The sequence below is a fragment of the Colobus angolensis genome, unplaced genomic scaffold (genome assembly GCF_000951035.1).
Source record: "Colobus angolensis palliatus isolate OR3802 unplaced genomic scaffold, Cang.pa_1.0 Scaffold794, whole genome shotgun sequence".
Taxonomy (NCBI): domain Eukaryota; kingdom Metazoa; phylum Chordata; class Mammalia; order Primates; family Cercopithecidae; genus Colobus; species Colobus angolensis.
Window position 1 is genome coordinate 324,302 of NW_012121754.1, and position 14,463 is coordinate 338,764.

A 14,463-nucleotide genomic window follows, 5' to 3' on the forward strand; every position below is an offset into this window, starting at 1 on the left:
AAGAGCTACGTTTTCGTTATCATTTCATAATAGGGAAAACAAGGATCGTAGGCCTGGTGGAGGTGCAGCCTGGACAGGAACCCAGGCCTGCTGGCCCCTCAGCTGCGGTGGACCCGATGGACCCTGCTGCCAGCCCTGCCCCTTCCTCAGGTGGGGAGGACTGGAACTTGGGTCTCACCTGAATCTCCTGTGCCCCTCGATTCTTGACAAACTTGTCCATCCTCTGGCGCAGGTCTCCCACAAGGGGCTGGGAGCGCAGGGAGGCCCCGGCCTCCGGCCCTTCCTTTAGCTTCTTCTCCAGCATGGCAAAGCCATCCATCAGCTGGGACAGGACCAGGGCCAGGGGCGCGCTGGGGCTCTGAGAGAAAGGGCCGAGAGGAGAGTGAACAGGGCTGCCCCTGGGGAAGCCGTGTCAGCCCCAAGCGTCACCAGGGCAGGGTGAGGGGCTCTCCTACCCTGGTCAGGAGCACCAGGTTGATGCCCGGCCACAGGGGCAGGCAGTACATGGTGTGGGGCACTAGAGGGCAGTAGCTTTCCTTCACGTTGGCATCCAGGAAGATCCTTCTAGGGCTGGAAGGCGCAGGGCAGTGGGGAACCAGCGTTTGGAGGGTGTCCTCCGCTATCTACAGAGGAAGAAGAGTTGAAGTGAGAGGTGAGATCCCTAAGTCGGACCCACCCATTGCTGCCCTATCTGTGAACCATAAGAAATAAACATTTTTAGCTCTAAGAAACTTCGGTTTTTAAATCCCTGCACTCTGCTGAACCTGTCCTCGCAGCTCCAGTTCCGCTGTTGCCCCTCTCAGCTGCTTCTGGACCTTTCTGCCCAGATTCCGGCCTGGATGACAAGCAGGGCAGTGGGCAGGGGCAGAGGGGCTGGGTGGTGGCACAGAGAGGACCGAGAAGGCAGGGAAACACACTCGTGGATGGGGAGTGCACATTTTCAACAGACGGAGGTACTAACGTTCAACATTGTATCATTTCAATCACCCTCAGAATATCCCAACAGCCACTCAAATTGGGGAAACTGAGGCATAAAGTGACCAAATGAGCAAGGCTCCAGCCTTACAGAGGGATCTGAGTAAGAAAGCCTTTAGTTCTAAAAATTATAGAATTAAGGAAATCACGAGAGATGCCACAAAAATTCCTCTTCAGTATTATATATAACAGCAAACACTGGACACAATGATGCGATTGTCCTGGGCATTTGTTAGATAAATAACATATGCATGTGATGGACTCCCAGACAATCATTACAAACCACACTGTGAGACTGCTTAGGAAATGGAAGAATTCTAAATAAAAAAGTATAATGAAGCATGTTAGCATCCAAATCTGATTTTAAAAATACACATGTGTACATATGTAGTGTGTGTGTGTGTGTGTGTGTGTGTGTGTGTGTGTAAAGTCACAGGAAAAAACGACTAGAAAGAAATACCCAAAGATGTTAATCTCATTTTGAGGACAGAATTCACAGTAATTTTCATTCCCTTTTTTTATAGTTTACTTTTGTATTTCTCAATCTTTCTACAATAAATATACACGCTCACTTAAAAAAAAAAATCAAAAATTCGATTGGACTTTCACTCCCAAGAACAATAGAGCTGAGGGACAGCACCTGGGGGAGGGGAGGGGCAAGTTCACCACCCCTCACAGCCTGTCCCCAGACCCTGCCTCTGCGCTGAGCTCTGGCACCAGGACAGGCACCTGTACTGACCAGGCCTGGGGTGGGCCGGAGGAGGGCTCCCATGGGTAGAGTGACCCTGGAGGCGGAACCCTCAGAGCCCCCAACACTTACTGCAGCATCTCAGATCAGCTCCATCATCAGGCAGACACAGGAGAAACTCACCTGAAGGGCTTCCATAGGTGGGGTGCCCCCCTCCAGCCAGATGGTGCTACCTGCAGGCCACAGGTAATAACATAACGATGTAAGTATCATGAGATGTCAGCAATGGCTCAACAGCACGGGGTAGGGGGTCCAGGAGTCCCCCACAACCTCCGCCCTTGGCTGCCAGCTCCACGCAGGGGTGGTAATGTGGCTGGCAGCACCCCTTCATCCTAAGTTGGCAGGCACAAGGTGAACTCTGCAGTACCAGGGCTGAGGCGGCCTGGGCCTGGCAGAGAAGCTGACCTTCCCTTGCTCCCTAATCCCCTCCTTGTTCTGTCCCCTGTATTCCTTCAGACCTCAACCCGCCCCTCAGGAGTCAGCACACACAGTGCACCTTTGCGCACTCATTATTCAACCAGCAAGCTCTTACTGAGCACCTACTGTGTGCTGGGAATTGAGGTGGATTTCCTTCCGAATATAGCGCACAAAAACCTACTGAACTCACCACATATCTGAAATATTATGTCTGTAATAATACTGTTACCTCTTATATTTCATTGCAAACAACCCTCATTTATAATCATGTTCCTCTGGGGGAAGTGCGTTCCTAGTCTTAAACACCTGATTTACAAATGGATGAGTGCAACCCAAGCCATTTGTAAGTTGTGAGTTCTGTGCATGGTGGAACAACATTATTTTTTACAGTTCTGAGGCATAAAAAACCACTGTTGAGAGAGAGAGGGACTGGGAGGAGGACGGTAATGAATGACGAAGGGAGTGGTAAGAGGAACTTCGGAGATTACCCAGAAGCACTGCTTCTCAACAGGTCTCAGGCTCATTGGGAGCTCAGGGAATCTGAAGATAGCTAGGAACCCTCACCCCAGGAACTGCACAGGCATAGACGAGTTTGCATAGAGTCTCGGGGGTCCTGGGCTTCTAGCCAGTCCAAGGACCTAAAGTTAAGAGCATCTAACCCAGTAGTTGTCAACCGTGGCTACACATGACAATCATTTGGGGACCTTTACAAAATCCTGACGCCCAGGTCAACTGAGTCAGCATCTCTGGGTATAGGCTCAGCTTGAATGATTGTTAAAGATCCAAAGGTGAGTTCAATATGCAGCCAAGGGGCAAAGCATGCTGTAACCTAAATCTGTGCACAGTAGTGGTTTGCACCCGAGGCACGTTGGACTCACCTGGGAAAATTTCTTAGAAGTATTCACACCTGGGTCCCAGGCCCACAGACTGTAACTTAATTGGGCTGGCTGAAGCTGCCCGGTGATTCCAATGTACCAGGGTTGGGAGCCACTGGTTAAAAGAAGCCACATAATAAATTCCTTTCAAATCCCAGTCCCCAACAGGTTTCTCCTCCTGAAACCCTGGAATTCTTTCTTCTATCGGATGATGTGGATGGACCACAGGATCCTTTTTTTTTTCCTAAGAACTTCAGAAATAAATGTAATGCTCATTCATAGTGACCACAACAGTCTGGATTTTGGTTTATCTACTTCTCTAAGCAAGGTTGTCTACTTTTTTGTAACATTTTGAATATCTGTAGTTTTTTTTTTTTTTTTTTGAGACAGAGTCTTGCTCTGTCACCCAGGCTGGAGTGCAGTGGCATGATCTCAGCTCACTGCAACCTCTACCTCCTGGGTTCAAGTGATTCTCCTGCCTCAGCCTCCTGAATAGCTGGGATTACAGGCACCTGTCACCATGCCTGGCTAATTTTTGTATTTTTAGTAAACACAGGGTTTTGCCACGTGGGCCAGGCTGGTCTTGAACTCCTGACCTCAAGTGATCTACCCGCCTTGGCCTCCCAAAGTGCTGGCATTACAGGCGTGAGTCAACATACCTGACCCATTTTGAATATTTATAGTTTTTTTATTGTTTACCCACATACTTTGGAGAAACAGGTAAAGTAGAAACTACAGAGGCTGAATATTTATATTTTAGAATGTATTGAAATGAGATGATTATTACTTAATTTAACTTAATTTTTAATTACAAAAAAGAAAGATGAGTCTGAGAATGCATGTTCAAAAGTTTTAAACGATGATAATCAACTTGTCATCAATAGCATTAGGGATCAGTGGAGTGGTCTTAACAGTCCTTGAGTTCAGGCTGGAGCTGGCAGGGAAGATGGGGAGCCGCAGATAGCACTCTGTGTTCTAGGAACACGGGTACCTGCACTCATGTCTTAGGAGGCATGGGGTCCACTGAAGCCTAAGACAAACGTCCTGGGCTGCTGATTGCTAATGCCGCAGGCAGCTAGCTATTGTTTCCTCCTGCTTCCCTCCAGGCCTCACCTGAGCTCTGATCACCAGGGGAAGGAGCTGGTGTGAAGTACTCCTCAGGGAGGGAGAAGCTGTCCGTCTCCTGGAATGGAGAAGGTGGCTCAGGTTGAGAGGCTCTCCCAGCTGGCTCAACCCTGTCCCTGCTCTCCCGGGAGGGGCAGGAAAGGCCTGGTTGCCTGCAGAGGCCAATCCCCTCCTGCCCGTGACTCCACGAAGTGCACAGCACACACCGTCTCTGCAGAGCTCCCCCTGGTTGGGCCTGTGGAGTGAGGGCTCCACACCTGCTGCACGGGGATGTTCTGGCTGCTCCGGGCCCTCCGTGGGGAAGGCTGTGCAGGGCAGGGGAGAGGCTGGTTAGCTCCTATCTGACCTGGCTCCCTCCACTCCTTCTGCCTCCCGGCGCTTCACAGAGAAGCCCCCACCCCTCCACCCGTTCCAGGTGCAGTCCTGGGTGTGCGGTCCTCAGACTTCGCAGGGATTTGATTCTAGGCGGTCTATTCTGTGGAAATTCCAGAAATTCCAACACACTGGTATCCAACCCACCACTACCCCTGGTGATGAGGTCAACAGCGATGGTGGTGGCCAACACTCACGGAGCATTCACTATGCCCCAGGCGGTGCCGGGTTCTGTTGGAACCCGGCCTTTTGTCCCTCCAAACACCCCTGAGAGGTAGATGCTTTGTTATTCCCATTGCACAGATAAGGGCATTGAGGCTCTGGGGGTGCAAGTACAAGCTCAGCTCACACAGCCAGGAGGTGAAGCTGGGTTTCACACCATGGCTGACTTGAAAAATCTGCACTTTGAACCCACTGGACCATGTGCACTCCAGAATTCCCCTTACATCTGAAAGCAGTGGGAAAGAAGTCACGCCCAACCACACACCCAGAATTGTGACTTAGACAACATGGAGTCCCCAGGGGGAGCTCACCCACCACTCTCCAGGCAGGTTTTCTGAACCACTTCCCCAAGGCCTCCCTCTGCCCAGAGAGCTGCCCTGAGACCTGAGTGTCATCCTCCACTGTGCTCTCGCTGGGGTAGAGGTCCTGAACCAGGAGGATGAGGACGAGCAGGTCGGCCGGGCGCAGGGAGCTGGCACTGTGGCTGCAGACATAGGAGCACAGCCACCCATCAGCATGTGCCCAGCAGGAGACGGGGCAGGCAGGTTAAAGGAGTGTGGAGCCTGGCCCCTGCCCTCAAGGAGCAATGTACTTAATCCTTTCTGGAGACGGGCAAGGCACAAACACAATTAATTAACTCATCAAATTTTAAAGTAAAACTTGGTTGTATAGAACAAAGAAAAGAAAATGATTTAGCAGTGGGAAAGCACCAGGGACTAAGAACAACACAAACGGAAGTTCTAGATTGAGACTATAAGACAGTGTTCCAGGAAGGAATGATACAGAGAAATGAGTGAGCTGAAAAGGGTTGAAGAATCAAATCTGGGAAGGTTTCAGGCTTCATGGAGGAGGTGATTCTTGGCTGGGCAGGTGGTGCTTTTCAGGCAGAGGGAATAAGGGGAGTGGGGAGGCCAGGGAGACTTTAGCCACCACACGCCGGACCTTGAGCTCACCTAGAGTAGAATGCCAGCAGCTTGGAATGCACAAGCAGGAAGGCATGCAGGGCCTCCTCGCCGCCCTGCTCTGGGCTGGTGTTGACAGCCTGGACGACGTGCCGCTCCAGTGCCTCTATGCACAGCTCACAGAGCTGGGGATGAATCAGCCGCTCCAGGGCCTGGCCAGGGCAGGCAGGGAGAGAAAGCCGTATCACCAACCACCTTGCCCCACTCCAGGCCCTGGGCTAGTGGGGACATTCACTGGGACATTCACTGTCCACACTGAGCTTGGACTCTGCACCAGATACTTGGAAACAGGGTGACTAAGACCCACCAGGTCCCAGCCTTCCTGAGGCTTACCATCTGGTCACTAGACCCCAGTGGATGAGGCAAGGCAATATACAAGGAAATAAAGTTAAGTGCCATTTGTAAATAAGCACCAAGTACAAAATACACAGCACTGGGCTAGAGAGAAATAGCAGCGACCTCCTTGGGTAGGGTGTCCAAAGAAATGTCCCTGAATTAGGTCACCTTTAAACTAATATCTAAACAACCGGATGGCCCACCAGAGAAAGAGGGAGAGAGAGAACATTGCAAGTCAAGGAAACGGCATATTCAGAGGCTCTGAGGAGGGGAGAGAATTTGGAATGGTGCTGTCCAACAGAAATAAAAGGTGGGCCCTATGCATAATTTAAATTTTTCCAGTGACCACATTAAAAAAGTAAAAAGAAACAGTTGACATTAATTTTAATGATATATTTCATTTTACTCAATATATCCAAAATACTATCACCATATGATATAAAAGCCTTACTAATGGAATGTTTTACATTCTTTTTTGTGCTAAGTTACCAAAATCTGGAATATATTTCACATGCATAGCGTAACTCAATTTGCACTAGCTGTATTTCAAATGTTCAACAGCCACATGTAGCTAATGACTATCATATTGGACAGATCTAAATACAGAGTTTTCCTGAAACTTAAAGAAGTTTCATGTGACTAACACTCAGTAAGTGTGGACAAGAGAGGCATGAGATGAAGCTGGAGTGAGATAGGCAGTGATAGATCACACAGGGCCTGGTAGGCTTGGGAAGGAGTTTGGATTTTACACTAATGGCATTAGGTCACCTCCTACAAGAAGTCTTTCCTAATGTCCCAGAAAGAGTTAACCATTCCATCTCTTGTGTCACCATGGCTTTTGATGAAAAACCTAATATGGCACCCAGGATTCTTTATTATATCTTTTAGTATACAAATGGCTGATTTCCCCTCAAGGGCAGTGAATGTGTCTTTATTCATCTCTTTATTCCCATGGCCTGGCACACCTCTTAGCCTATAATAGGTACTATATGTTTATTGGAAGAGTGAATGAGTGGGGGTGTGAGAATGAATTCCTTCAGATCTATTTTCCAGCTCCTTAATTCTCCCTCTAGCTATGTCTCATTTGCTATTTAACACATCTTGAGTTTTTCATTTTAACAACTATGTTTTCATTTCTAAAATATTTGTATGGGTTCTTTTTCAAATTTGCTTGGCCAATTTAGAGTTTCTTCTTATCTTATTTTGTGATTCTACATTTCATATCTTTAAACATTTCATAGTTATTTCATATTCTATACTTAATAGTTTCAATGTATCAAGTGCCTTGGGATATAAATCTGCTGGTAATTGATTTTCCTGACTCTCACTCATGGTGGCTTATTTTCTTCTATATCTGATTTTCTTTAGTTGTGAGTTCACATTTGTTTGACTGGTACCTTTCCTGCTTTAGCAGTGGTTTTCAAAGTGTGGTTCCTGGACCAGCACAATAAACAAACAGCACCTGGGAATTTTTTAGAAATGCAAGTTCTAGGGCCGGGCATGGTGGCTCACACCTGTAATCTCAGCACTTTGGGAGGCCTAAGTGGGCAGATCATGGGGTCAGGAGTTCCAGACCAGCCTGACCAACATAGTGAAACCCCATCTCTACTAAAAACACAAAAATTAGCCAGGTGTGGTGGCATATGCCTGTAATCCCAGCTACTCAGGAGGCTGAGGCAGGAGAATCGCTTGAACCTGGGAGGCAGAGGTCACAGTGAGCCAAGATCGCTCCACTGCACTCTACCCTGGGCAACAGATCAGACTCCGTCTCAAAAAAAAAGAAAAAGAAATGCAAGTTCCAGAGGCCCCATCCCAGACTTGCTAAATGAGAAATGCTGAAAGTGAGGCCCAGTAACCTGTATTTGACAAGCCCTGCAGAGGATTCCGACACACCCTGGAGTATGAAAACCACTGCTTGCAAGAGAATTTGGTTTACCTCTTTAGGAAGCCAAGGAGTGCTACTGACCAGCAGCCACTTTAGTTTTTATTTTTAATTTTTTAATTTTTTATTTACTAGGCTTTATAAAAGCACCAGTAGCCACTTTAACTTTTTGGGGCTGGGCTTAACCTAGAGTTGCAGGCTCAGCTCTCCTATGCTGCTGCTGGCCCAAGGCTGTTTACTGGCCGTAGTGGGGATATCATTTGCACTCGGGGCAATCTTGCCTTTAGTGCTGTGTTTTTCTCCACTGCTTTTCCCTCCAGTTCCAGCTCAATATAATTTTGTGGGAGGAGGAGGGAAGGGTTGAAGGAACTGTCTTCAAAGATTTCTATAATTTACAGTGAACCCAAAAATTACATTAAAAGTGTGTATTATCCAGGATCGAGCTGTTTTACCATGGGAAAGCTCATCAGAGTACACAACCCTCCATATGGCCACAAAGAACAACTCTCTCTGAATACATGAGTTTCAGGGGCTGCTTGTGCCTTCACTCATTAGGGTTAAAACATGGTCTTAAAGCTGGATGCCCCCTCTGACCTGACAGCTCCAAGTCCTGAGGACCCCCGAGCCCAGTAGTCACCTCCACGGCGAAGCACTGCTCCTGCTCCCGCAGGCGGCTGTAGGTCCACAGCAGGCTCTGGAAGTACTCCCACAGCTGGACACGCTGCCCCAGGTCTGGGGGCCGCAGCCTGGGGGCAGAGCCAGAGAGGGCGGGAGAGATCACGAGAAAGCTGGTCTCCCCCACACCCAACCGAAGGGCCACAGTCCCAGCTCAGCATCAGAGCCTGGTGAGCCCGCGTGACCTGCCCACACAGCTGGGAAAGGGGGCCAGGTTTCTGGCTGAGCTCTAGCTGTGGAGTGGGGTGGGATAGGCACGGAGCCAGAAGGCAGGCAGCTAAGCAAATCACCTCACTCCTCAACCTCTGTCACACAAACACGTCATACAAAGCCAGCTAGAGAGAGCCAGGGTGATGCTTAAGCTTCTCACACAGAGGCCACTGAACACAGAAAGGTCTGGTCCATCATCAGGGTCCTACACAGGGTCGCAGCCATCTCGGATGCTGGCAAGGTCTGCACTAGCCAATGTGGTTCATGTAACAGGCATCCACCACCTGTAGTATTTGCCACTGAAACCATGACCTATCTGGGCTAAAATGACTCATGAAACAGTGTTTGTGCATTTGAGAAATGCCTCTATATGGGTAGTTGCTCACATTGCTACAAAACTCTAAAGTCCCAGAGTTTCACGCTCTGCAGCTTCCTAATCCATCTTAGAGAATCAGGGGGTGGTGATACCATGAACTTCTCTTTTCTAGGTCTACATTTCAACTACAAGCCTTTTCTGGGGTCCCTCCCATCTCAGTGTATACTCTGAACCATCATTCCCTTTCCCCAAGTTCTTTACTGTGGGCCCAGAGACAGGTTTTAGGGTCTGTCTCCTGAGAAAACCTTCATGAGACTGTATGAGTGTGCACGAGCTTGTGTTTTTCTGGAGAGACAGTCTGAAGCTTGAGAAGCCAGAGAGGACTAGCTCAGACCAGATTTGTAATGATGGGCGACGATGTTGGGAGAATGGAAAGAGCACTGGACTGAGAGTCTTGAGCTCAGATTTCCAGTTTGGATGTGGCCAACCACCAGCTGGATGACCCGAGGCAAGTGAGTTCCATTCTCTGCTCTGTTTCACCAGATACAAAGTCAGAGGGTTGGACCAGATTATCTCCAAGGTTCATTTGAGCTCTGTTTCTCTGAACTAGGGACCCAGCTGGGGTCAGTGTGTGAAAAATGGCAGCTTCACAGGGGCTAGGCACACACTGCCTGGTCCAGCGAGGGTGCTCGGCAAAGGACAGAGGGGACCAGCTTTGAGGACTCACTCCTTTCGGATAAGCTGACCGTCCACAGTCACCAGCCCGAAGTGCACTTCGAACAGGTACTTGAGCACGTATAGCTTCCGCCGCAGGTCGCCCTCGCTCTCAGTGTGGTCGCCATTGATGGCAATGAACAGGCATTCTCCAAACTGCAGGCACAGGCAGGCCAGTGTCAGCCAGCCCCCAGGGCACTCCCTTCACCTGCCCTAGTCTCTGCGGACAAGCCAAGGAAGGCTCGGGTCCCAGGGGGGTTTGATAAGATGCCGTTTCTGCCTTCTAAAGGAGTCTAAAGCTCCAGATAAGAGAGGCCTGTGGACTCCCCATCGAGCGGAGGGAAGAGGAACATGGGCCCCAGAGCTATAGACTCACCAGGTGAAGGACATACAGGGAGTTGCCGTTTTCTGTGGAGAAGCAGGTGTAGGTGTCCGAGAGCTTCTCCAGCATCGTCATGGAGGAGATGATGACCGGGGCTAGGAGGGTGCTGAGCTGGTCCTCCAGGGCAGGGAGCTGCAAAAATGGGGGAAAATATCACAGCGTAGAGTGGGTCAGACGACAAGAACAAAGGAAAGGACAAGACCAGGCCTTGATATCAAGGGTTCCATAGTGTTAGACCCTCCTGGGAGGGTATCACTGTCCTGGTAGGGAGGGGGGCAAAAAGAGACTGCCCCCAACACTTTGGGTAGTGGTTAGGAAGAATGGGGAGGGCCAGCTGGGTAATGGTGCTGTTTAGGCTCTGAATCTGGAAGGAAACATTAAGGAATTGGGCCTCATTACAATAGTGGAATGTGGGGAACACTGAACGGGGAGCTGGAAGGAAGTTTGCAGCATGTACCAAAGTCTGTGCTGTTTTTTGCAATAAGTCTACTTTGGAAAATTTGTCCTAAGGAAAATGATCAGATTAGGACAAAGACACACGCACAAAGATGTTCACTACTGTATAATATATAATAGCAAACAATTGGAAAAAAATATAAACATCCAGGATCAGCGAAATAGTTAAATAAATAGCAGTACATCAAAATTATGGAAAAGTCTATAGCCACTTAAAATATTAGAGCGTTTCCCACATGTTCTCACTCATAGGTGGGAATTGAACAATGAGAACACTTGGACACAGGAAGGGGAACATCACACACCGGGGCCTGTTGTGGGGTGGGGGGAGGGATAGCATTAGGAGATATACCTAACGTAAATGACGAGTCAATGGGTGTAGCACAGCAACATGGCACATGTATACATATGTAACAAACCTACACTTTGTGCACATGTACCCTAGAACTTAAAGTAAAATATACATACAAACACACACACACACATATATATATATATATGAGTGTTTCAATGACATGGAAAATTCCTCTGACACAATGTTGTAGTTAAAAATAAAACAAGAATGTGAATGCATAGAAAAAAGCGAAGTATTGATAAAATACTGAGAAAGCCATTTTATTAAAGTTACTTCTGGATAGAGGAATTAGGAGTGATTTTTTTCCCTCTATTTTTAAGTATATTTCTGTACTTTCTCTATTTTCCATAACAAGCCTGCATTGACTTTGATAAGTTCTTCCTCCATCCATTCTCTCAGCTCGCCGAAACAAGGAACAAAACAAATACATAAGAACAAAAAGGAACTGGACAAGTTTGTTGCAAATGTGTGAATAAAATGGGATAAAGCCAGCAGAACAGTTACAAATCAAATTCTCCATAGTGGAAAAAAAAGAAAGGAAGAAAACAGCAGATTTCCCAAGAGGATTTCAGGAGACGTGAATGAAATATGGGGGAGGCACAGTACTAACTTGGAGCTAGGGAAATCTACAAGGAGCTGAGTAAGACCTTGCCTTGACAAGACGGGCAACTGGCCAGTGGGAAGGTGCAGCATTGAAGTACAAGCGGGACACAGCACTATGGAGTAGGTTTTCCTGCCAACATTCAGGAACCAAGGAGTGTGCCCAGCTCCCACAGTCTGTCTGTCAGGCTTTCACAGTGGCTCCTACTCGTCATTCTGATTCCAGCTCAGATTGTTTCTTTTTTTTTTTTCTGGCCACCTTAGGCCACCAACCCCTGCCTCTGTCACTCCCCATCCCATACCCCATTTAACTTCTCCAGACTATTTGTCACTACCTGAACTCATGGTACTTATTTGCCATCTGGTTCACTGTACAACGTCCTTCTTTAGACTCTAAGTTCCATGAAAGCAGGGATCATGTTGCTATGTTCACTGCTTTACCCCAAGAGACTGGCACATGATATGTTCTCAATTAATATTTGGTTAATGAATACCCCCACAGATAGGCAAGAATTCAATAAACAGGCAAGAATTCAAATATTTGCTGAATTATTCATATACCATGATTTTCTTGAACAGATTTTATTAATACAGAAATCACTTATGAATCCAGATTTTGATAGAAACTCATCTTAAAAGCAGTATAGTCATGTACTGAAGAGCAATGTTTTGGTCAGCAACAGACCACGCACGATAGTGGCCCCATAAGATTACACAAAGATTTTTGCTATACCTTCTCTATGTTCATTCAGATACACAAACATTTACCATTGTGTTACAACTGCCTGCAGTATTCAGTACAGTCACATGCTATATAGGTTTGCAGCCTAGAAGCAACAGGCCATACTGTACAGCCTAGGTGTGTAGTCGGCTACACCATCTAGGTTTGTGTAAGTACACACTCTGATGTTCACGTGACAAGGAAATCACCTAATGATGAATTTGTTATTAATAGAATGTATCACCATCATTAAGCAAGGCATGACTGTAGCTTTTTCTGCAGGAATAGAACTTTTTTTTGGTGAGGGGATGACGTGGTCAGGCTTTGTGTCCCCACCAAATCTCATCTTGACTTGTAATCCCCATAATCCCCACGTGTCAAGGGAGACCAGGTGGCGATAACTGAATCACGGGGTGGTTTTCCCCAGGCTGTTCTCAACTCGTTCTCATGACATCCGACGGTTTTATGAGGGGCTCTTCCCCACTTTGCTTGACACTTCTTCCTGCCGCCTTGGGAAGAAGGTGCCTTGTTTCCTCTTTGCCTTCCACCATGAATGTAAGTTTCCTGAGTTTTCCCCAGCCATGCTGAACTGTGAGTCAATTAAACCTCTTTATAAATTACCCAGTCTCAGGCAGTTCTTTATAGTGGTATGAAAACGGACTGACACAGTAAATTGGTACTGCAGGTGTGAGGTGCTACTATACAGATACCCGAAAATGTGAAAGTGACTTTGGAACTGCATAACAGGCAGAGGTTGGAACAGTATGGAGGGCTCAGAAGAAAACAGGAAGATGTGGGAAAGTTTGGAACTTCCCAGAGACTTGTTGAATGCTTTTGAACAAAATTCTGATAGTGATATGGACAATGAAGTCCAGGCTAAGGTGGTCTCAGATGGCAATGAGGAACTTATTTGGAACTGGAAAAAAGGTGACTTTTGTTATGCTTTAGCAAAGAGACTGGCAGCATTTTGCCCCTGCCCTAGAGATCTATGCAACTTTGAACTTGAGAGAGATGATTTAGACTATCTGGTGGAAGAAATTTCTAAGTAGCAAAGCATTCAGGAAGTGACTTGGGTGCTCTTAAAAACACTCAGCTTTATGCATTCACTAATAGATGGTTTGGATTGGGACTTACCTTTAAAAGGGAAGCAGAACATAAAAGTTTGGAAAATTTGCAACCTGATGATGCAATAGAAAAAAAAAGCCCATTTTCTGAGGAGAAATTCAAGCCTTGGCTGCAGAAATTTGCAAAAGTAATGAAGAGCCAAACGTTAATCACCAAGACAATGGGAAAAATGTCTCCAGGGCATGTCAGAGGTCTTCACAGCAGCCCCTCTTGCCACAGGCCTGGAGGCCTAGGAAGAAAAAACTATTTCAGGGGTTGGGCCCAGGACCTTGCTGCTTTGTGCAGTCTGGGGGCATGGTGCCCTGCATCCTAGCTATGGCTAAAAGGTGCCAACATACAGCTCTGGCTGTTGTTTCAGAGAGTGCAAGCCCCAAGCTTTGGTGGCTTACATGTGGTGTTGGGCCTGCGGGTGCACATAAATCAAAAATTGAGGTTAGGGAACCTCCACCTAGATTTCAGAGGATGTATGGAAATGCCAGGATGTCCAGGTAGAAGTTTGCTGCAGGGGCAGAGCCCTCATGGAGAACCTCTGCTAGAGTGGTGAGTAAGGGAATTGTGGGGTCAGATGCCTCCACACAGAGTCCCCACTGGGGCACTGCATAGTGGAGCTGTGAGAATACGGCCACCATCCTTTAGCCCCCAGAATGGTAGATACACCGACAGCCTGCACCATGCGCCTGGAAAAGCTGCAGCCACTCAACACCAGCCTGTGAAAACAGCCGGGAAGAGGACTGTACCCTGCAAAAGCACAGGGGTAGAGTTGCCCAAGGCCTTGGGAGCACCTCTTGTATCAGTGTGACCTGGATGTGAGACGTAGACTCAAAGGAGATCATTTCAAAGCTTTAAGATTTGACTGCCCCACTGGATTTCGGACTTGCATGGGGCCTGTAGTCCCTTAGTTCCGTCCAATTTCTCCCATTTGGAATGGGAACATTTACCCAATGCCTATACCCCCATTGTGTCTGGGAAGTAACTTGTTTTTTATTTTACAGGGT

At 47.6% G+C, this 14,463-nt stretch overlaps 1 protein-coding gene across 1 annotated transcript in view; it reads right to left on the bottom strand.

Annotated features, from left to right (window-relative positions):
- The window catches only part of HPS1 (Hermansky-Pudlak syndrome 1), a 31,301-nt gene that overhangs the window by 9,559 nt on the left and 7,279 nt on the right, over window positions 1–14,463 (bottom strand). The window contains exons 4-13 of the mRNA XM_011928750.1: window positions 10,206–10,343; window positions 9,843–9,985; window positions 8,552–8,660; window positions 5,688–5,848; window positions 5,119–5,218; window positions 4,347–4,445; window positions 4,129–4,198; window positions 1,847–1,896; window positions 456–623; window positions 179–358 (exon numbers count right to left, since the gene is read on the bottom strand). Coding sequence (XP_011784140.1) covers window positions 179–358; window positions 456–623; window positions 1,847–1,896; window positions 4,129–4,198; window positions 4,347–4,445; window positions 5,119–5,218; window positions 5,688–5,848; window positions 8,552–8,660; window positions 9,843–9,985; window positions 10,206–10,343 — 1,218 coding nt within the window. The remainder of the gene's footprint in view (window positions 1–178; window positions 359–455; window positions 624–1,846; window positions 1,897–4,128; window positions 4,199–4,346; window positions 4,446–5,118; window positions 5,219–5,687; window positions 5,849–8,551; window positions 8,661–9,842; window positions 9,986–10,205; window positions 10,344–14,463) is intronic.